Source organism: Narcine bancroftii, chromosome 8, assembly GCF_036971445.1.
Source record: "Narcine bancroftii isolate sNarBan1 chromosome 8, sNarBan1.hap1, whole genome shotgun sequence".
Classification (NCBI taxonomy): domain Eukaryota; kingdom Metazoa; phylum Chordata; class Chondrichthyes; order Torpediniformes; family Narcinidae; genus Narcine; species Narcine bancroftii.
In genome coordinates, this window is record NC_091476.1 from 17818574 (window position 1) to 17843001 (window position 24428).

Here is a 24428-nt window from a genome sequence, read left to right on the forward strand (position 1 = left end):
TTGTAATCGCCTCTCCTGATCAGTTACCAGTTGTCCACCCTCCATGGTTCTCCGCTGATTCAGAACTCTCTGCTGCAGAAGCATGTGTACAATTCACAATCTGCCCTGAAATTACTTCATAATTCATCCAATTCCTTTCAAGTATTTGGGACCACCTCATTGATTTGAAAGATACAAGGTAAAGCCCCAGTTCACGATGAAGGACCTAATTAAAGCAGGAATTGTTTCTGTTTTGCAAGAATTTCTATTTCTTGATGGAAACAAAATCCCACCAGACTGTTTCATTTGTTGAAGTTGCCATAGTAAATGACATCTAAAGGCACAGCAGGAGGTTCCATAGTTATATCAGCACCTAAATAAATATCATCAAGAAGCAGATTTATCTACTTTTTTTTAAAACCTGAATATATTTGTGGTAAGTATTATCGAGATTTGAATGCTGAATCTGGATTTTATTTTGATGTCATTGAAAGTTTGGCTGGTAGAAATCTTCCCTTTTTTTTGCCATATCATACATGCACTGGTTACCTGTAAATCTCATGAACAGGGTTCCTAATTTTCGATAGTAATTTTCTCCATTATTTGATATCCATGAGGACCTGATTAAAAGCTCTCTCCCCTGAAATCTGAATTAAAATGATGGACCCTATGTTATCTGTGGCTGAAATTCCTCTTTCACTCCCAAGACACATGTAATGTGTTATTAATGCTACAGGGTGCAAGCACGTGACAACAGAGAGGAAAGTGTATAAATAGATTTTGATATAATTGAAGTGACATTAAATGCCTGTCAAGCCTCCTGGGGAATTTCTCTCGATCCTCAACTTTTTTCTCCTTTATCTTTTTACAACAATGTTAACTCTTTACTGTTGATTCATTGCCATTTTCTAATCTCCCTTTCTTCCACCTCTACATTCTCTCAACATTTCTGGAAAAGCTTAATCATGAGTTTTTTTTTAGAAAGCACAAGGAAGTTGTGTTATTAAGATGATGTCAAAGCAAGTCTAAGTGAAAATTTTGATGCTTGTTCAATTTGCCATCTGATAAATAGATAATTTTCTTAATTCTAGCTAATTTTGCTTAATTCTAGCTACTTTATCCTCCATGATACTTTCATATTTCTAATACTAAATCGAATATGTGACCACACTTGCTACTGGGGCAAAAAATTACAATGAATTCCAAGCCCTTAACTTGATAGTTTGTTACGCGCCTCCAGAATACCTGTTCATTTGGTAAAATGGTCCTATCAGAAATCCATTTAATGGCTAACGGGCACCCCAAGCATCTTCAGTGATTTAGGATTTGATGATAATGAAAGGTCCCAATGAACTGATATCTATACTGTCTTTCTCCACCATGGATGCTGCCTGATTTGAGTATTCCCAACGCTTAGCTTTTATTCTTTTATTTCAGATTTATTGCGTGTGCATTAAAAAAATTGTTTTCAACTATTGGCTTTTATGTGAATTATCAATAACACTTGCTATCAGAAATTATTAATTTTCTTCCCTTAGTGTCTCCAGTGGGTATATTGTGTGGCTTGCAGTCAGTTCAGAGTGTATAGATCCATGTGCATGAGAGACTGGATTTTGAAAATATAAGTGCCAATCTCACATTGTTCACTGGTGAACAGACTGACACACCTTGTTCTGGCAGGATTTGATATATCCTTCAGCAGCTTGTGAAGAGCTTCTGGATTTGTCTATCCTCACATTTTTTAACATATCTGAGGGAATGATGGTGGACAGGAATGTAAACCAGGGAAGGTGGTGACAGGAAGCCGATTATGAGCTAGTTGAGGAATATTTATTCAGAAACATGCTCATGTATGTATAAGCAGAAACTTGTTGATTCCTGGCAGCAGGGACCTTGAGTGCAGTTGTGGCTTGCGGTGTTGGCTGTTAGTTGTGTTAAAGTAGGGTGTTGGTAAGGGAATCAATATTCCACCCTGGGCTGATTGGTTTATTGGAATAATGTTGATATTTCTGCTGTACTGTATGCTGTCTGTGTTTTGACTACATTTCCTCATTAACAATGTGCTATTTTTGCCCCTGGAGATGTATTTCAGATTTAAAATAGCCATCACATTGACAGTTTGTGAATTTGGTGGTACTCCGAAGCTTTGTTTGGAAGGATAAATTGCTCCACTGGAGGTGGATAGTCCACTAAAACCTCTGGTATTGGCATTTATAGGAATTGGTAGAGGGTGAATAAATGAATTTTCCAGTTGGCTGAGATTGTTTGATTGGTGAACCTATTTATTTTCTGCTATTTTTTTTTGGCCAGTTGCTTCAATTCCAGATAATGGGCATTTTTACTGTATTAGTATTTGGGTAGTTCCAAGTCTTGCATCGCACGGTTATGTGCAGATGAATATCCTATGCTCAACCGCAATCTAGCTTCAGAGAGCATACTCTGTTGTACATCAGCTGATATGTTTCCATCACTTTCCCCAGAGCTGATTGTGTCAACTCCCTGTCCTCCAGTGCCTCAAATTTAATATTCTCTTTGTGACTTATTTTTGCCTTGTCTTCACTTCTGCTACATTTTGAACTAAAACTTTCCTCTGCTTTCTTCCAACCCCTCCCAATTGTCTGTCTCTGGTTTTCACACAGTCGTTGACCATTATCACATTTAAATGTCCAGACCCCATTATCACATTTAAATGTCCAGACCCCATTCCTTCTCCAAACTTTTCCTTTTAATAACCTTGTGCTCTTCAAAAGCCACTTTGACCATCACATGTTCTGATGGCCAGATTGTTGGCACTTACTGTTCTTTCTTTATGAAAGGTGGTCAGAGCAGCAGAATATACTAGTGTTGGATCAATCTCGAGGGGGAGTTCTCCCAAAAAAAATCAATTCAGTCTTAATAAAGAATTTGAATAAAATAAGTCTTCAGGAGTTCTTTTGAAAAAATGGTTTTAATATTAAAGTTTTTTTTTCTGTTTAGAGCACTTCTCTGAAGATGGCATGGTTCAACCGTGCAAGTGTTCTGCATCTACTTCTAGTCTTTGAGGCAAATTTACCTTGAGTCATTGCAGAATAATTGGAAAAAAACCACAAGGCAAACCACAATCTTTGAAATCACAGTCATGTGCAAAGATGTAAGAACGATGGTTTCTTCAAGGCAATTTATAGGGTTATGTGAACTTGTAAATTGTTCCAATGCAGGGATTCTGGAAATTTTGTTTAACCTGTGTGAATAGACCATGGGTTCAAGATTCAATTTATTGTCAATGTAATAAAACAGTGTCACATTTACATGAAATTGCTTTTGCCTGATTCACCATTGGCAAAAATTGCCTGAAGTGCCTCTTACAGTTAGAGAAGGAAAAGCAAAAGAGAGATTCCACCCCCCCTCCCCACCCCAAGTCACCAAGTATCTGTAGATTCTCCCTCAGTGCTTCTGCAACCATACAGAGTCCAGTCGAAACCATTGGCATCCTGATCTCCAGGAACCTTTCAGCATCCCCTCGTATCTGATACCTGGTACTAGTTTCTAGCCAGTCTCCAGCAGTCCTCGTCCGGTGCGAGTCTCCTGACAGCAGTCTCCAGCAGTCCCCGCACCTTCCATGGATTCCTCGCCTGAGGTCGTTAGCAGCTCGCCGCATGCATAGGTCTTTAAGCCTCCGAGCCCCGCCCCCCCTCACTGGACCGCTGCCATGGTCATCATTCGGTGGGTCATCTCCTCTGCTGCTTCTCAGATGGGGAATGGTCTCTCCCTTTTTTACTGGTGCCCTGCGCCAATCCTCTGCTCCCCTGGAGTCTGCAACCCTTTGTGGCTGCTGCCAATCATAGGTGCCGCCATCTTGGGTGCAAACCCTGCGGTCACGAGATTTTAAATAAAACTATCATCAGTTGCTTTAATGGACCATTTGAACCCTGCACGGAGCTGACGCCAATCGACTGGGTGGTTGGACCCTGTGGGAACACTGTATTTATGCTCCTCACTCCCCATGGGACTGCACCAGCAGCAGTGCTGCCATTATAATGGCTCTGGTAGCGCCGCCATATTTTTTTTGTCGTGTTTTAAACTAGTAAAATAGACCAGTAAAGGGTCCTTTCTTTAAATAAAAGTTAATAAGCATATACAGAAAGTAATCATAGCAAGTATCCTAAAATCATTTAGCTGTTTTCTGAATGAGATGTTAAGGTTGATCCTGGATAAATGAGGTGAAGTTGCCAGATTGGCTTGCGATACAAGTGCATTTACAGTTACAGTTGCAAGGTAGCACAGTTGGTGTGGCAGTTAGTTCAGCACTAATACAGGGCCAGTGTCCTGGGTTTGAATCCAGCACAATCTATGAGTTTGTTTGCATGGGTTTCCTCTGGGTGCTCCCATTTCCTCCTGTATTCCAAAGATATACAGGTTTAGAATGTTGATTGGTCACGTGGGTATAATTGGATCTCGTAGGCTTGTGAGCCAGAAGGGCTTGTTACCATGCAATATCTTTAAATAACTCAATTCCTGCAATGTTCCACAGAGAACAATTTTGCTTTGAGGAAGAAGATAATGAAGAAATGGGAAGAATGGAGATGAAGAGAATCTGAACCACCACAGGCATCTGTAGACCATGTGCAATCTGTCCACGCTTTTTATTTGTCAAGGTCTGAGAAGGCTGCTATTTTCCCCTGACACGACAACTGAGAGATGCCAGCTGTTGAAATCTGGCTTGCAGCATCTTTCCATGAGGACACTGCTGTGTCAGTAACTGTGAAGGTGACACCAGCATTAACTTTTACAGCTTCTGGTGACAAGTCATTCAGAGAGGGAGGTTCATTTTCACAGCAAGTTTGCCACAGCTGCTCTGTTGTGACGTGGTTCTGGTTTCATGGACGTGAAGAGGGGATACAGGAAAATGAACTGGAAATGTGGTGAAGGCAGACAAAGAAAATTACTAAGTGGGGTTATCGGATGGAGGTAAGATCCCACTGGTAGTAAGTAGCAGCCTGTCTATGATGTGCTGCTTTCTACCTGTGTTCAGCGCAGAGGGAGAGCAACCTCTGATAGTACCTTTTTAATGTAGAAAAGCGCTGTTCAGTGGTTTCCTGGCCAACTCTTGTGGATTGGTTCCATGGAAGAATCTCATTCAACTGCATCTTGATTTTTGCCGTTGTACACGGACTCTTGATTTCTATTTCTGTTGCTGCATTCTGGATTGTTCCTGAAGTAAGTGAATTTAGTCTTGTGTCAGATGACTTGGGCTTTCTGATGTCCTTCTGTTTTAAAAACCTGAAATGCTGCCTAGTTTATTTACAGTTGTCTGAATGCTTTGCACAAGAGGGATTGTAGGATATGCATTCAAACTCACTTCGCAACTCTCAATCCTCAACCATCTACATAAGAAGCTCATTTTTGAGATCAAGGTTCAAAAGACCAGGCAAGGAAAGAATTTGGTGTTCTTATTTCACGGTAGGGCACTTTGCGATTTCAAGAAAGTTAGTTGCTAAGTTCATTCTTCTGGATATAATGATTAGTTTCACTGGAGAACAATGTTTACTCCTTCAATTGATTGGCTTTCATCCTAGTGCATTGTTCCAGCCATTCAGATTTACACTCAGCCACATCACAATTTCAAAGTGCCAATCAAATTGAGGCCGATTCAAAATTGTATAATTGTTGGATTTGATATTGGCAGCAGCTTGATATCAGTTTTGATTTCAGGTGGGCTCCTAAATTTCAAAAGTTGATATTGTGCTTTTGGATTTTTTTTTTGCTCGAGGAAACTTACGAATTGTCTTCCAGATTTACAAACTAGTTAAAATATTGATCTGGAATTACATATAATCCCATCTTTATTTATTCCTTTTTATTCCCTCTCTGGATCTCCTTATCGGTTTGCTTTTTCTGTGTTTATTTTTATTTGTCTCTGAATATACTTGTGGTAAAGCCATTAGGTTTGGTACAGTGCGCCCATCAATGCTGAGGAAATATACACATCCTTAAGAATACTTAACGCAGTGCTTTGTAGAAATGGAAATCTGCAGCCACCTTTCAAGCAATGTGTCCAGTATCAGACAGTGAAACAATTATGGATCTCGATCTTTGTGCTGCTACAGCAATTAGACATTTGGTTCTAAAGGCAAATGCTTTAGCTGCAAACCAATATGCTACAAGGTATAATGTTGTTACCTTTAGAAAGCAACAGATCACCTGATTTCTGGTGAGAAACATTACAAGAAACCTGGTAAACTATATAATGTACCATACAATGGAGCATTAGACAAAGCAAGTTTGTATAAGTAGATCTCGGCATTTGATAAGACCCCTTTGGTCATGTGTGGACTCTGCAAATGCTGATAGGGTTACCACAGTGCTCTCAGAATCAAGTTACAAGTTTACCAGATGGTTTGTTTAACCTCGTACTTGCCAACAGATGAAGAAAAACGTACTCATCTGACCTATTAACTTGTTTAATTGAGATCTGGGGAACTTTTTTTTTTAAAAGCTGTTCAATTAACTGGCCATTTTCTTTTTTAAAAGCAAAATCACAGGCTACTCTTTGTAAATAATAATTAAAATGCATTGGAGCTTGTGTTGGGAAGTAAAATGAAATACTGTGTTTATACTGTCGGCCTTTGCTGGCCATCTGTCCTTATAAATCCTTAATCCAAGAAACATCAGAACATTAAGCATTGTGCCAGTCATGTCGAGTAGTAGGATATAAGTGTAATCCAACCAACTCCTGATCCATTACTTTATGAATGTAATGCGATGATTGGAACCTGAGATGTGATCACACTGAAATAATTTACCATTTGTTTACTCCAATGGATCTACCTCTTTCAGACAATTTATTTTCTCCCCTCTAGTCATTGGGCACTGTTTTAAATCTTTTGTTCAAATCCATATCTAAAAATGGATGTCATCAATTATAAGAACATTTATGGGTAAACTTCCCCTGTCCTTCATAATTTTTTTTAATATATGTGTTTTTCCAGAGAGATTACCAAATTAATTTGACTCAAGACCACGGAGGGAAATTCCAACCTGGCCTGCATTTGGCCATGATTAAATCTGAATCTATTTTGGACCAAGTCCCTTTGCTGTTAACTTATTAGAAGGGAATCGTTGAGGCTTGTTTTGCAATTCATGTTCCTGATTCTGGACCCAATGTTTATTGTAAGTTAAAGATCAAGAATAAAAATTAGCCCACGAGTGTAGACCTCAAGGAAAGAATGATCCCTCATCACTAAAGATCTGTATCCCTGTAATGCATCTGCTTGCTATCAAAATGAGTAATTTATTGTACTGTTATTACAGACACTGGCCTGAAAATATCTTAATTTCTGGATTAAGAATCTGCAAATAAAGTTGCTGTAAAATGAGATAAAATGTTTATCTTGCTGAATCAAGAAATCACCTGGAAAATTTTAGATACTTCACTGCAATAATCTCTGATAATTCTTTGCAGTGAGCATCAATGCTACTTGACTCCTCACTATAATTAGAATCAGAAGTTACTGTCATAAAATTTGTTATTTTATGGCACCATTACAAGTGCAAAAATTGCTATCCATTACTCTTTTTAAAAAAATAGTACAAAAGAAGAGAAAGTGAGGTAGTGTCTGTGGTTCATTGTTAGTTGGGGGGGCGGGGCAGAGGAGAAGCCGTTTTTGTACCGTGGGTTTGTCTTCAGGCTTCTGTTCCAACGTCATGATGGTGGCAGTGAGAAGAGGGTGGTGAGAGTCCTTGAAGATAGAGGCTGCTTTCTTAAGTCACCCCCTCTTGTGGATGACCTTAACGGAGTGTAGACTAATGCCCATGATGGCACTGGCTCAGTTCACAACTCTCTGTAGCCTTTTCTGGTCCTGTGCTTGACAACATCTTATCAGACACGGTATTTCAATATCTGTAATTCTGTTGTTTGGTTTGAAGGGTGTGGCTGAGCTCTGAGCAAGAATTTAGTGGAACTTTATTCATGTTATACCAATGCATGAGGGTGGCTGAGCCTATTTTAATTTGATTCTTCCTTTAATTGCCAGTTGTAAACTTTGATATCCACAACATTCCTTGTTCCTGTTTCTCTACATATCTGAGCCAATGACTCAGAGTACATTTGTCTAGATGTTAATGGCTTGTCTAGACGAGAAAATGTTGGTTTATTCTTTTAAGGGCTGAGTAATACTCAACAATCTTGCACGTATGATCATGTCTGTGTATATTTTTGCAAAATTATGCTCATTCCCAAAGTCTCAGCTTTTTTTTGTGAGAGTTCCTCCATATTGGAGGTCACAATACCTCATTTGACATTGCCTACGAATGCCCCCCTCTTAATCAACACTGATGTCTCCCGCGGGGTCCAACTGCCCAGCTCGACTGCCGTCAGCTCTGTACAGGCTTTGAACAGCCCATTAAAGGAGCTGATGGTAGTTTTAAAATCCCTCGACCAGATGGGTGGGGGGGTCCTGGACCCAAGATGGCGGTACCTTTGATCAACAATATCCACAATGGGTTCCAGGCTCCAGGAAAGTGGAGGGCAGGTGCAGGGCATCAGAAAATGGGGAGACAGCCTCCCCCACCCCCCCAACCCATCTGAGGAGGAGAAGCAGGAGTCTACCCATGGGATGGTGACCAAAGAGGGGCTCTGTGTCTGAAGGATCAACACAGGCAGTGGGCTGCTGGTGAGGCGAGGAACCCACAGAGGCTGCAGGCTGCTGGAGACTGTGGTCAAGGGACTTGTCCCAGGCAGTGGACTGCTGGAGACTGGCTCGAAACTAGCTGAAGAGTTACTAAGTATCAGAGAGTGATGAAGGCATTAAAGTGCTTCTAATAGCATCAGAGGTTCCGATCTGGAGCTCGGACTGTTGATGGTTGGTTTTGATGCTGTGTGGCTGCAGGAGCACTGGAGGGGAATCCATGGGTACTTGGTGACTCTGATAGGACTCTTTTTGCTTCCCTTTCTCTGACTAAGAGGCGCTTCAGGCATTTTCTGCTGATGGCGAATCTGTCTGCCTTGCAGTACACGAAAGTTATTTCGTGTTGTGTGACAATGTTTTATTACATGACAATAAACTGAATCTTAAAGTAATGAGAGTCTAGAGCTTCAGTCAACCTGTGGATTAAATAGGGAAAATTTGCTGAAGGTACAACATGAGTAAAATACTTTGTGACATGTTTCTTAGGAAATATACTGGGTGGGGTTGTAGGTTAATTGGGTGTTATTGTAGGCCAAAATGACCTGTTACCATGCTATGTGGCTACATTTTTTAAAAAAATTGGGGAATTAGAGATTCTACAAAAAACATGGGATATTGACTTTTTGTGTGGATGATTCCCCAATGTCTGATCTTTGAAGTCAATAGTTATAAAATTGCACTCTATTCTAATTATAATTGCTTTCCTGATAGTTTGCAGTTCAATTCTGGTCTTGACTTTTTTTTTGTCCTAACTGTAAGATGGATTTCTGCCTGTAATGGCAGCCATTATGTCAACCTTCCCAATGCGAGCCCAGAGAGTTGGAGATATTTACTTTGGCACATTTTCGTTCAAACTGCATGTTCCAATAGAGGTGACCGAAATGTCATTGGGCATTGGAATGCTGGTTTATTTTTTTTCTTCTTTTTAATCTTCCAACATTTTGGGTCATTGTAGTAATGGTCCAGGTTTTGTTTCAGCTAAAATAAACTGTCTTACCTTAGACCCTGAATCAAGGGATTTTTTAAGAAAGAATACTGTACAATGGCATAAGAATGGTTGTAGAGTGATTGATTGAAAATTGGATTTGATGGAGTGTTCCTGGCAACCTAGGTTATGAGACTTTACTTTGCTGTGGTGAACTGAGGAGATGTTAAAATTGTCTCTTTTTACCTGCTGATAGAAATGTTGTATTTTTGTAAGGACAGTTCGAGGCAGTGTCGTTTAATTTGTCCCGAAGGTTGAATGGGTGATTCAGAGAATGACAGCAGGAATGGTCGTAGTGGGATCCTGGACAAGGGGTTAATAGAACTTGATCAAAGCTGTGCTGTGGTTAGCTCAGATAGGGAGATGAAAATCTTAACTATTTTGTGTTAATATTCACTGTTTAATTTATAATATATCAGAGGTTTGGATGTGTTGAATCCCATCCCTCAGGAATGTAATGGTCAAGGGGAATTCTTCTACTTACTCCATTAGATTAAACAAAGTTGCATTTAATGATCATTATCAACTTGATATAATGGGGCATTGGTGCTCATTAAAATTATTGTCCTTCAAAGGTCATTTAGTAGATATTTAGTTGGTAGTGGCCAAATTCTGTAAGACGTTGGGTTAAAATTTAATTTTTCCTTTTAATTTTTTTTTAGGTTCCAAGTTGGAAAAGGCCTGGTTTTATACCCAGAAATTGGTGACAGACTGGATATAATCTGCCCAAAAGTGAACAATCAAGGCCAGTATGAATATTACAAGCTATACCTGGTAACCGAGGATCAGGCGGAGTCCTGCAGAACTGTCATTGACCCCCACCTGCTTGTCACGTGTAACAAGCCTGATAAGGAAATAAAATTCACCATCAAGTTCCAGGAGTATAGCCCCAATTACAGGGGGCTGGAATTCAAAAGGGACCAGAATTACTTCATCATCTGTGAGTACCTATAGGGGTGGGCCTTAGTATTTATCTGTTTAGATTATTGTGTTTTGGGGTTACTGGCAAAGAAATTTGGCAATATAAAAAACATGGCCTGTGTATACATCTGCATGAAGAAACACTCTGTGACTGGAGAATTTCACTCAAAGTGTATTTTGCTGTTAATCATAGCCCCAACTGAGAGAGATTCTCAGTATTATTCTTGATGTACTGTCACACAGAACACGGGAATGTGGACATACGATTTCCCACTTAGTGAAACTTTTGATTTCAGTCGCAGACTTGTGTGGGGGCATGCCCAGCAGTCCAAGAGAGCAAAACAATGCTTTTTATTAGAGTTTTCTCTCGGGAAAGGGCTCAAAGTTGGAGACTATCTTTTCAGGGCTCGGGATAAAGGAGAGGTACCAAAATGAACATTCCCATTGGTTTGATTTAGTCCTGTAATGTCAGTCATTATAACTGTAATAAAACAAATGTTCATTGTAACAACGGAAATACTAAAAAAACTGTGATTCCTATTCTCAAGAAGTGCAGTTTTATTACCCTCAGTTACTTGACCTGAACTCCAATTTAAAAGATCACTTAACAAATAGATTTTAGGCTGCTCTCTTCTTGCAGGAGGATTAGATTGTATTTTTGTATATTGGAGAGATCATTTGTAATGTACAAATGCCTTCCTATTTATCCACAAATTTTCAGATTCAAATAGCGTCATTGCAAAAATAGATCAGGAGTGGTTTGTTTTCCACGATTGTTTCCCATGGTGAGAGAGTCCAGGACAAAAGGGTACAACTTCAGGATTGGAGGATGTCTGCTTAGAACAGGAATGCATAGGAATTTCTTCAGCTGGACGGTGGTAAATCTGTGGAATTTGTGGCCACGGGCAGTTGTGGAGGCCAGATCATTGCGTGTATTTAAGGCAGAGATTGATAGGTTGATAGGTTCTTGATTAGCCAGGGCATCAAAGGTTATGGGGAGAAGGCCAGGCAGCAGAGCTGATTGGGGAAAATGGCTCAGCTCATGATTAAATGGTGGGGCAGATTTGATGGGCTGAATAACCTATTTCTTCTTCTATGTCTAATGGTATTGTGTTCAGATGTGTTTGAGGAAATATGATTGGAGATTGAGTCATCTGAAGGAGTGAAAAGTTGGGTCAGACATATTCTGATACCCAGGGTATTTCTTCTGTGTTCCCTCTAAAACACAGTTGCAGTTCCAGTACTAGCAGAAGTGCCACTGATGTGGGCTTGGGAAAAATGAGGAGTAGGGCTTTCAATGCTCCTCTGCCAAGTCCTACTGCCCAGCTGTCCTGCCCAGCAACTGCATGCAGGTTTAAATCCCCTGCAGAATGGGGCTGGTACCAATTGTACCAGAAGTGCCTCAGAGATCTGAGATGGCAGAGCCCAAGTTTGGCTGGTCAGACCTCGTGTTGCAAGCTCTGAGAATGTAGTAGATCTGTGCAGAAAACCAGATCAGGAGAAAATCCCCCTCCTGAGGAGGAGAAGCCTGGGTAAAGACCCTTCAGGTTAGGAAGCCACAGCAGTGGATAAATGTGGGACTCGATGGCTGAAGATCTCGCTGCAGGCCACAGGCTGTTGGTGACCAGCTTCTGGGAACCAGGTATCGGGACCGGGATTTATGAGGGTGTTGATGGTGAGTAGAGCTCTTGAAGAGCATTGAGTGCTGACAGCTTTCAAGTTGTTTTGAAGGTTCAGAACTAGGGGCCAAGGATGATGACTTGGATGCCACCACTGGACAGGACTGGAGGCAATGCATTTCTGGATGGTTCAGTGGTACAGTAGATGGCAGTGTTGGTGGCGGCAGTGAGATAGGTGGGGGGACCCTTTTGCTTCTCTTCCTTGTCTAGACTGTGGTGCTGTGTTGGTGGTACCTCTTTGTGTGCCATTACAGGCAAGCAGAAGAAAAAACCTGTTTGTACAGATAACAATAAATAGAATATGAACTTGTAATATATAGGTCTCTTTCAATAACATCAGAAAAAAATGATTCATTTGAGCTTTTTATGAAATTACAATGTGGATCTGTGTATCAACCAGTTGGAAACAATTTAATGATTTCTATTAAACTCTATGATCATTTCCCAGACCATTAATCATTGAAAAATGCTTAAAGGATTCAAATGCAATCGGACGAACAGGAGTAAAATATCCATAGTCTGTTGGTTGCGATTTTATTTTTTCCAAAGCAAAATATCTGGATAGTTTCACTACTCTGGTAGGCACAGTTCATTGAGGAACAGGGATGTTACTGAAGGTTGGTGGGAAAATCCAGAGGCTACATCAATGGATGTTGTGACAGGCAGTGTTGCAGGAGCTTTACTTTCCATGTAACCAACAAGATGCATGATATAAAAGTTATAAGATCATAAAAAAGAATACTAGTTGTTTTCAATTCTTGCTCATTTTTTGTAGTATAGTTGTGAAGGAGGGGCAGGGAAGCTAAATTACGATTCAAATGAACCAATTCCTTTGAAATCCAATTTTTCCATTCCAGGCTTCTTTATTTGTGTGGAATACCCTGGGTAAGATGAGCATTGGCTATCAGTAGATCTCTCTTTATAAAGATTTTTTAAACTGCACACAGAGTTGCAAGTTATTTGTGAGTTGCAGCTGAAGTTAACTTGTTGGCTGACAAATCTTCACGGTTCTTTTGAATGATAACATTCAACATTGGGCAGTGGACTTTTAGTGTCCAGATATGTAGAGACGAGCTTCAAAAATAGAATTGAGAAAAATTATGATTCTGAAAAGCAGAGCTATATGGCCAACTCTTGATTTTTTTTATTGAAAGCTCTTATTGTTATTTGGAATATTTGTTATTTTGATATCTTTGTACTTTATACATGAAATGTATGTACTGGGTATTTAAAAAGTAAATTCTGTGTTTTTTAACAAAATGGAAATCAAAAAATTAATTGGGTTGTGGTAAGCAAAAATAGGATGTTTATCAAATAGTTAATTGAAATAGTGTGTAAAAGATTTTTTCAAGAAAAAAACTTCCTTTAATCTTCTAACCGGATCCATCCATTTTTATTTAAAACAATTAAATATGGCTCTACATTTATTGCTAAAGCTATTAATTTAAAAAAAAACTTTAATTCTTAGATTTTTAAGTTCCCAAAATAATTATAGATGGGAAGGGTAATTTGGCTCCTCTGAACAGATATACCCTGAACATCCCTAAAGTACGGTACCTTCATCAACTCCAGGATTTCACCATTAATATCTGGTGTTCCTTTTGTTGATCACCCAATCCGAAATTTACTTTTTAAAGCTGTGACCCTAATTCAATTCTCAGTTTAGTTTAAAATAATAATTTGCTCGTTCCGCGTCATTGACTTTGTGAGACTCTTCTTTGAGTTCATCCTTCAAGCTGTCCCTTTCACAACTGAAAATTACAAGGTGCCTCTGCAGTTACATTAAATGAATGGTATGCAAAGGGCAGGCTAATGTTTTTATTGCATGGGTCTGCCCCTGCAATTTCCTGTTCCCCACCAGATTCAGTGTCTTGTGTGCATTAAAGTAATTATTCCATACATAGTTTAATAAGTGCAATTTCCTTCTCTTGTACTTTACAATGCTAAATGCTCGAATGAGAAGATGTAGCTGAAATGGGTTCCCTGTCCCGGAGTCTGCAATGTGGACATGGTCAGACAGGTTATCTTGCAGTTACTATAAAATGGGATGTGTTATGAAGAGCTGAGGCATTCTGTAGGCTACACATGTGCATGTATGTCATAAACCTCAGACCTGTGTTTGAGTTACGTGTATGTGTTCATGTGCGTCCCTGCATTAATGTGTCTGAAGGGAAATAATGGAACATGTGGCAAGTCCGGAGTTTTCCTTCCCCTTGTCATTCTAACACATAATACAATTTCTCATCTGTCCTCATAATTCAAACCTTCAACACTAGGGGTCAGCCTTGTGGCTCTGCTTGGCCCCAGTACTTGGATATCATTCCTGTGTCTTGGTGTTAAAAAATGGATCATTATACTCTTATGTTCTGATTGATCTGTGGTTTCTTCTGTTATTAACTATCACATCAAGTGATGAGGTAAAATGGAGATTTTTTTGTATGTGCGTTTGATCTTCCTCATAGTTTTAAAAAAAAATCATCTCCTTTTACCACTTTCCTTTGACATAAAACAAATTCTTCCTATCAGAGGTATTCCTGTAAAAATCCAAATGAGAATGAGTCACCTTGAGGTTGAATTTAAACCAGTTAGCATTGGCTTCAGGGAGCAAATAACTAATGTTATTTTCTTTTTTTAAAATGAAAAGTGCAGATTTTTAATGTGGAAGTGGAGTGTGACGGAGAAGGTCCTGTGCCTTTCTCCCTGGCAGAATGTGCTCACTGAATGAATGAGTCCTTTTTTCCCCCCATTGGAATCAGTGAGCAGTGATTGGTTAATGAATTAACTATGGAAGAAATGGGCCTGATGAACGTGCACATGTATTGTCCTCTGTCCACTGCCTGCTGCTATGTGAATAATATCCTGCAACCTCTGAGCAGCCAATCAATAGATCAAGAGCAATTGGAGTGATGGGCTGTGTCACAAAGCATTTTCTCCTTTAACAGCCTGAAGGCTGTGAAGTGTGAGGAGGGATTTTAATTGTATTACTAATGCTGCCTTTCTGAACACTCGAAGTTTTGTCGCTTTTTTTTCCCCATTTGCCATTTTCCTACTCCAACTGTAGTGAATGATTCTCTTTATATTGAATGCAGACTCACATACATCGTAAGATATTTTAGCATACAGACGTGCAGCATGGTTTCAGCCCACTAACCCATGCCACCCAATATGACCTACACTCTGGTACATTTTGAATGGTGGGAGGGAACCAGAGCCCTTGGGGAAATACCACGCAGACATGGGGGAAACGTACAAAGTCATTATAGACAGCACGGATTGGAAACCCAGTCCCGATTGCTGGCGCTGTAACAGGATTGCTCTAACCGTAAAGGCTTTCCAGAACCCAAAGCGATAAAACTATGATCAGAATTTATTGTCATGAATAGGTCACAAATTTAGTTGCTTCGTGGAAGCATTACAAGTGGAAATATTGCTTATAAATGACATTTAATAAATACATTCGTACAAATGAAGAGAAAGTGAGGTTGTGTCTATGGTTCATTTTCCATTCATAAATCTGATGGCAGAGGGTAAGAAGCTGTTTCAGGCTCCCGAACCTCCTCCCTGATGGTAATAGTGTGAAGAGAGCATGGCCTGGGTGCTGAGAGTCCGAGAGGATAAATGCACTGCCTCTTGTGGATGTCCTTAATGGTGTGTGAGGCACAACACTAATGATTCTGATAGTCCTCATCAAGGGGTCAGCAATGAAGAGGGTTAAGAACTTCAAATTCATGGGGTCTCTGATCTGCCCTTGGACGTCCACATAGATGCAATCCCACCAACACTGATATTTCATGGGAAGTTTGAGGAGATTTGGGATGTACCATGGAGAACATTGGTAATGGAGATGCCAATGCACAAGACAGGAAAAGACTACAGAATTGTGAACTCAGCCAGTGCCATCATGGGCATCAAGGCAGGTCAAAGATGTGGACCCCCATGGATTTGAAGTTCTTAACCGCTTCCATTGCTGACCCCCTTTTTTGAGGACTATTATTATGTAGAGTCATTCTTGCTATGCATCACAGAGACGGGCCTTTCAGCCCTTGCTCGCAAGGTTACCTCCCTGAGCTCATGCCATTTTCCAGTATTTGATATGTATACCTTTAAACCTTTCCTATCCTTATGCCATAATTGTACACAAATCTACCACTTCCTCCAGCAGCTCACTCCACATACCCACCATCCTTTCTGTGAAAATATTAACCATCAGATTCCCTTTATATCTTCTTTCCCCTTTCACCTTAAATCTATGCCCTCAAATTTAGATTCTATAACTCTTCGGGGTGGGGGGGGGGGGTGGAAAGAGAGAGAGAGTCTGTGACCATTTACGTTATCTATGATTTTCTACATCTCTAGAAGGTCATCTCTCAGCTTCCTATACTCCATGGAAAAGTACCTCAGCCTATCCAGTCTCTCCTTTTATTCAAGGTCTCCAGTCTTGGTATCATTGTTGCAAATATTCTCTGCACCCTTTGCAGCTTCATAGCATCCTTCCCATGGCCAGGCAACCAGGACAGCACACAATTCTCCAAGTGTGATCTCCCCAATGTCTTGTACAGTTATAATGTGACATCCAAACTTCTGTACTCGATGCCCTGACTGACAAAGGTGTGCAGGCCAATTGTTTCTTCACCTGTATTGCCATTTTCAGGGAACTATATCAATGCATCCCTAGATCTCTTCTGCAGCATTCTATACCACTCTGCCATTTACTCTGGAAGTCCTGTCTTGGTTTAACTTTGCCAAAATGCAAAGCTGGACTTGTCCAAGTATAATTTGTCAGCCATTCCCACTTTTTCCAGTTGATCTAGATGACCATCCTCCCTGCCCATGATACCACCAATTTTTGTTATCCTCAAGCTTACTAATCATGCCATCTACATTCTTATCTAAATCATTAACATAGATAATGAAAACCAGTGGGCCCAACAGTGATTCTTGTGGCACAGTGATTTTAGTGATCACTTAACAAAAAGATTTGGTCCTCCAAACCACAATGTTGCGACAACCTATACAAACCTACTCTACACTAATCTTATCCTTTTCAACCTCATAGCCCATGACCCTCTGTTGTTCTTACATCCATGTGTCATTTTAAGAGTCTTTTAAATGTCCCTATTTTCACCAGCCTCCACCATCACCCTCCATTAGTGCATTCCAGTCACCCAGTGCACTCTGTGTAGAATAAATACCTGCCTTTGACGTCTTTCCACAAAATTTATGGATCAGCTAGGTATGTTTTCCCTGAAGTGAAGGAGTCTGGGAAGTAACACAATACTGGTGGACAAACTCGTGTGAAGTATTGATAGGATAGACAGCCAGATTCTGTTTCCCAGGGTGGAGATGTGAAAAACCAGAGGGAATCAGCCTCAGAGGGGATGGAGGTTTAAAGGTTATACATTTTTCACACAAAGAGCAGTTGTTATCTGGAATTAGGTAATAGAGGCAGAAACAATAACAATACAGACATACCCTGTATAACACAGTTAATATGTTCTAAGCAAGTTTAGTGTAATCAAAAACTGCGCTGTTGAAAGCATTATTACAATGCACTTTAAGGTAATGCGTTCCAATCCTATGATTAATCTTTTATCTAGAACTCTTATGGAAATGAGCATAAAATATTTGAAAGGGATATATAAAAATGAAAAATGACAAAAGATCTTTTCCAATCTCCACAATGTCTTGAGAGACCATTTTAATTTGCACATCAAACTAGTGATATCATTTGCATTAAGCGGTGAAAGATCAAGCCAAACAGCTCTCATGTTGCTTGCAATCACTTCAGCCATGATTCACTGATGTTTTCAAATGCATTTTTGAAGTTATAACCTTTGCAAAACTGTGGTAAAGTCATGGGACTTTCTCCTGTTGTAGCTTTAATGGCTTGAGAAAATGTTTGTCGCAAATAATAAGCCTTGAACATGGCAGTGACACCCTGATCCATGGGCTACAACAATGAGGTTGTGTTTGCGGCAAAAAAAAGTTGGCATTTTCTTTAAACTCAGAAATAGCAATTAAATGAGCTGGTGCATTGTCAAACAACAATAAAATTTTAAGATCCAAGTTATTATCTCTGCAGTAAAGTTGGGTGGCAGGACAAAAATAGGTTGTGAACCATTCTTCAAACAATTGTCTTGTCACCCAGGCTTTTCTATTTGATCACCATATTACAGGAAGTGCATTTTTTGGTTATTACTATATTAAAATTGTAAACCATGTTATATCAAAACCCACACTGTACAAAACCGTGTTATACAGGGTATGCCTGTATTTAAGTTCTGGTACTTGAATGGGCAGGACACAGAGGGAATTAATACAGAAAAGTGGGACTAATGTCTTGGAGAGGGTGCAGAGGAATTGATGTTAGTTCACTATGGTGAATTTTCTAACACTTCCCACTATTGCTCTGTTCTGGTGAAATTGCCAAATGTTTCTCAAGATAGATTCTTAGTTTTGTGGAAGCTTGTGCCAGAAAATCTTTTTTTTTTCTTCAGGAGACAAACGATTAAAAAAAAAGTGTAGGTGGCTGGGCTCTGAAATAACCTTCCCTACCCCAGTGTATGTCTTCAAGGTAGTGGAGGAAGCAGATACAGGAATAATATTTAGCAAGCTGTTCAAAAGATGCATAAATATGGAGAGGTTCGGATCATTTAATTATCCATCATTTATTTTAATTTGACAACATGTTCAGAGCAGAAGGGTATTGTGGGCTGAAGGGCCTTTATGTATGCTATACTATTCCATGTTCAATTTTCTCATGTCTATTGTTTCTCTTTCACCTCTGTTACCCTTCTGGCTCATTGCCTCCACGGAGTTGAATGAAAGATTCTGGACCATCGTACTCGTCTCCCTGTTGTCCACTTTCCTAACTTGTCTTGCACAGCAACCACACCCACTTGCTGACCACCCCCCCCCCCCCATACCTCCCTCACACCCAGAGGTAACTCACAAATCCTTCTATGCTCCCCTGTTTCTCCCTTTTAGAGCGAGAGTTAGAAATGCAAACTGCCATCACCATAAAACCTGTTCCTGAATTGTGCTCACTTTGCTGTGGATGAGTGCCATCAACTCTTGGCACAAATTTGTCGGTGGAATATAGCAAAAGAGAACTGCATTTGCTTAGCACCTCATCAAATCGAAGGTCATGTTGCCCAAACAAGGAAAAATAATACCGTTGCTATTGTACAGCCCAGTAATTCTGTTCATGTCCAAACAGTGTTGTTACAAAGAGACACAAAACTACACAATCTTGAGTGAGCAAAGAGAAGCTGCAGGGACTCGCCATCATGGAGAGAAATGGTCAGTCAACATTTCAGTTGGGATCCTTTGCCGTGATGATTTTACACATTTTGGTGTTTTCCTGTTCTATTTCTCATTTCGGACACTATTTCTATTCTCGTTCTTACTGCTGTTTAGCAAAGACCAGATTTGGTAGTTAACCCTGAAAATTTCAGAAAACCTAAAAAAAAATCTACATCGTCATTTGTAATGTTAAAGTGTAAAGAAATATCACATTCCAAAACCAATCTACTTGTTTGAAGGAAGAACATTGAGAAACAATATCATTGCAACTTTCAGGATTCCAAAAAGCCTTGTGATGCTCGGCCACAACTATTATTAGGGTTCTAAGGGAGATGATGTGGAGACTGACCAGCTTTGCCCAGAACAATAGCACTAGAATAGTCTTTCTCAACCAGTGGTCTGTGAATTTGTTACAAGAGTCTGAGGTGAGGGGGGGATGGGGTGGTTGGGGAGAGATCTAGAGGTAGTTTTTCTTATTATTTTTTCCTTTTTTTAATATATAAAATACCACATGTATTTGGATAAAGTTTGAAATATTGTGATGTGTTTGTTAAGTGGTTTTATATTACCGGTAAATAAAAATATTTAAAAAAGAGTCCGTGGTAATGTGGGAAAGACAAATATCCCTGATACAAGTAACAATATTTAAGACAAGGTTGTAAATTTGATGATCAACAATTCTCAAAGAATTTTCCCACTAAGACAAAGCCTGGTGGTCTGGAAAGGTGCTTCCCTCTATTACTGGTGGTAGATAGTCAATTGGTGAACACTTTGGGTAGTTTGTGTGTGAGAAAAGGTTGAGAACCTTTGCATTATAGGTGTGAAAGGCACAGTGAGGAGGGAAGTCTGGATTCAAATTGAATCTATGCAGAAGATATTTAAGTGGATGAGCCATCAATATGTTTGAGGTTGCTTATAGCAAGTTAAATTCACACAGTAGTAAAGCACAGGATTCCACGGAAACAGAAACCTGGAAAATTTCACACACTCTTCCGAGGGATGGCAGACACTACTTTTAATTGTAATTTTCTTGAGGATTATAAATTTCAAATGGTGACAGAATTACTCTTTCTATTTAATAGGAGAAAATTCATTATGACACCAGATGAACTCCATGTTTTCATTTGGTAAAACAGTCTCTGGTTAGATTCCTGGAATTTCATCCTTGTTACCTTGGCAAATTCAACTTTTGTGAAAATAAAATTTCCTAAGCTATTGGGTGTTTAAAAAAAAAAGGTAAGTGCTCAGATCTTTGAGTCCCCCAGGGAGTAAACAGAAATTTTGATGATTAGGATAATGAAGTGTTAATTTCAGATATTGAGAGTGGGTGGCAAAAAGTGAAATGTAATCGCAAATGCATAAAAGTCAATATCAAAACCATTGTGGAGTAGAATGATTCCACCCAGACGTCATTTGGTTCTGTGCAAGTTCCATTCTCTTTCTGTGCTAAAATTCAACAAGACTTTAATGACAGGACAAGAGAATGTGGGTGAAGGTTTAATCCAGGGAAAGAACTCTCTTAACTTCTCACAAGAATAATCTTGTCTTGACGTTTGGTGCAGACTCACAGGCTGATCTACAAAATAAACACTGAGATTACTCATCCTGGATGTAGAATTACCCTATAAAGGAATTTGGCTTGAGCCATAATAGTTTGGATTTATTCAGAAAATTTATGTTGCCTGATAAATAATACGACATCATGTAATTGGTGGAAATAAAAAGAGATGGGAGGAGATTTGAAAGATACAAATAAAAAGGTCCTACAATTCTTGTGGAGCTTGCTTTAGTTTTCTCCAACTTGAGCTGTCCTGAAGGGGGAAAAAAGTCCTCACTCTGTACGTTGGATTCCAATCTGTGGCTCTATATTAAACAGAGCACAAAGTTGGAAGGGTAAGTGAAGCAAAGTCCCTGTTCTCTCCTTGGCCTTCATCCTCCATTATTGAGGTCGAGTTACACTTGGCCATCTATACTGGGCAGCCCGTGCCACTTGCTGCTTGACACCAGAATCACAAGCAGACACCCTATTTGAGCTGTCATGAGAAAACAGTACCTGGCGGATTGAGGGTGTATAAGAATGTGCTGAAAACTTCTTGAAGAAATGCAATTTTCCCACTGATCCAAGCAAGATGGCTATTGAGCAGAGTGGTCCATGTGGGACGAAACTGAGTGGAGAGAGTAGCGGAGTGAGTGTGCCATCTCGCAAGCTATCCTCCTGTCCCATGTGTACAAGTCTGCAATTCCTGCATCAGTTGCTTCAGGAGCCTTAAAATCAGGGGGGAAGCAAATCATCCCTGATTCAAAGGAACTCTCAAAGTAGATGACTGAGACTTCGAGTTATTTAGCCCTGAACCTGGATTTCATTCACTTTTGGTGTGTTAAATGGATAAAATGTTTTGCCTGAGCAACAGGATGGGTATCTCAAAATGTTGCTAAATTGGGATATCCTTGGATTTAGAAAATGGTCTGTGGTTCTCTCCTATTCAAGTGTTAGAAGTTGCCTTGCATATTCCCCAACAAACATTTATGCCAGAGCTCACAGCAGCTGTCTTAAAATCACGCTGCCTGCTGAGATTTGAGTTGGTGTCATTGAAGTGAATTGATGTGGACAAGAGAAAATGAGTGGGGTAGGAATTGGGAGAGAGATTAACTGCAAATCAGGGCAGTGAACTTTTTAAATTGCCAAGTGTTGCTTAATTGGTTCCCCTTTCTCTGGGATGATGCAGTGGTTGGGTTGTTAAACATTGATCATTGGGGCACAGATGGCAGCATCATGAACAACAATGCTGCCACTTTGGTGTTTTCTGTCTGCAAAGGGGACAACTCTTCCAAATCCTAATTCTGTTCATAATGTGCCTGGTTTACTAGGAGTGAAAAGGGGGAAGGGCATAGATTACCACATTCTGAAACAATTTTAGCCTTCGAGTCAGGGCCATGTGCTGACGACATTGCCACCAGTATGAAATTTGACGGACATCTGTGTCTATGAACTGTGACAGGAAGTGCATCATCCATTTTCCTGGTGGGTGGTTAGGTCTTCCATCAGAAATTAGTATAAGCCCTTTCAGATGGATGTAAATCAGTTTTTGTGTGTGATTTATCTGTTGAAAAAAATGAGGTGCAGATGTTTAATTTCTCTAACCTTTTTTGAGGTCTACTTGTTTTGCGGTAGAATACTAAACATGCACAGAAGCTTTGCTAATAGAGCTTGTCAGCTCCCAGAATGATACCAACAACAAATAGTCCACCGGCAATCAGCGTATAGGCTTAAACATGAGAACCGGCATTAGGTCAGAGAACAGAGGATTATTTTGCCACTGCAGCCAGGTTTAATAATATCTGTAAATTCAGCTGGTGGATCAGACATCAATCAGGACCAAGAAACTTGATGGATTTCCTCTATTCAGGAGGTGATGTGAAGCTAATTATATTTGGGACCAGGAATATTTTTGATCGGTCCCATCAGCTGCCATGCATGATGAGGAGATAAATTGGTATTTGATTACTGTTCCTGTTCTGACTAATCCAGCACTGCACATGACAGAGGTTCATCTGATTGTTTTCCCTTTCCTATAAAATCCATTTATATACGTGAGGAGAAAATTCCTCTCTAATTACCATCATTGCTCATGAAAGAATATGAGCCTCCAGTGTTTGTATCTGAGAATTTTATTTTATTTTTTTTGCAGCTTCACCTCACAGAAATTTCAAGCCACTGGTTAAAATTGGGTGTGTAACTTCCATGAATTTGTTGAGACTAGATATTCACAATACATAGGTTATGGCGCACACAATCAATTTCACCACTTCCAATGGTGGAGGCGGGTACAGCAGATACACTTGCATTTGTTTAGTCCCAACAGCCAAACTTCATATGACATTGTTTATAGTTGTCTTGCTGTTTATTCCAGCTGAAATATAGTAAACTTATTGCAGATATTCCAATGAGAGCCTAAAAATTACACACATTTCATGTCGGCACATTAAATGTATGCTTAAAGAAAAATTGTGCTGTCTGTGTAATGATGGTAATCATGTTTGCATGACCACTAGCAAGGCCTTGATTATAGTTCCTTTTTTATTAGACTTGGCTGCCAGCAGGGGGCTGACACAGAGCAAGAGGCAGTATGCAAGATTTGTAATGGAGGCTTGCAGCCTCATGACCTGCCTTATGGTGCTGTTTACATCAACTTTAAAGTAAAGAACCTTTTTCTTCAACCACATGTTCTCTAAGAACTCATACATATGAATACAAGATGAAACAGTCTGACAGTTTTCATGCAACTAGTAAAATTCTGGGGCCATGTGGTCAATTAGAAAATTATTATGAGACAGTCATTGAGCAATAATGCCATACATTTTAAGTTTCTTCTCTAATCGTGCTGTAGTTTAGAAGTGTTAACTGAAACATAGCATCATTTAAGTCATTCACCAATATTCCACAGTCAATATCAAGAACAGTAATAAAATCAAGTACTACTTCCTTCACCACCTTAGTGTTGTGCCAAGTTGAGTTGTGTGGGGTGATTAAATATTGCTCCAACATTTGAGAAATGGTGAATGTTTTCAATGCATCACAGGACTCCAGCATGAATATTGTTTACTTGATGGTTATTATAAATCCATCTACACCCATGATCTCCAATTAATTGGGACAACTCTGACCTTGTGACTGCCCTCCCTTTGCATGTTTACTACTTGTACATTTTGATATACTTTCAAAATACACTGGAACACACATATTACTTACATTTGTTATGGTTGTGTGAGATGAAGGAATAAGGTGGTATCTGAAATCTGCCTTCCATGAGGTTCAATCAAACTATTGATACACTACAGGGCTGCCTGATAGCTAAATGCTCAGTGATGAATGATTCATCTTAATGGTTCAAA

At 39.7% G+C, this 24428-nt stretch overlaps 1 protein-coding gene across 3 annotated transcripts in view; it reads left to right on the forward strand.

Moving 5' to 3' along the window:
* The window catches only part of efnb1 (ephrin-B1), a 185257-nt gene that overhangs the window by 101132 nt on the left and 59697 nt on the right, over nt 1-24428 (forward strand). For all 3 annotated transcript variants that reach the window (XM_069893030.1, XM_069893028.1, XM_069893029.1), the window contains exon 2: nt 10293-10570. In XM_069893030.1, coding sequence (XP_069749131.1) covers nt 10293-10570 — 278 coding nt within the window. The remainder of the gene's footprint in view (nt 1-10292; nt 10571-24428) is intronic.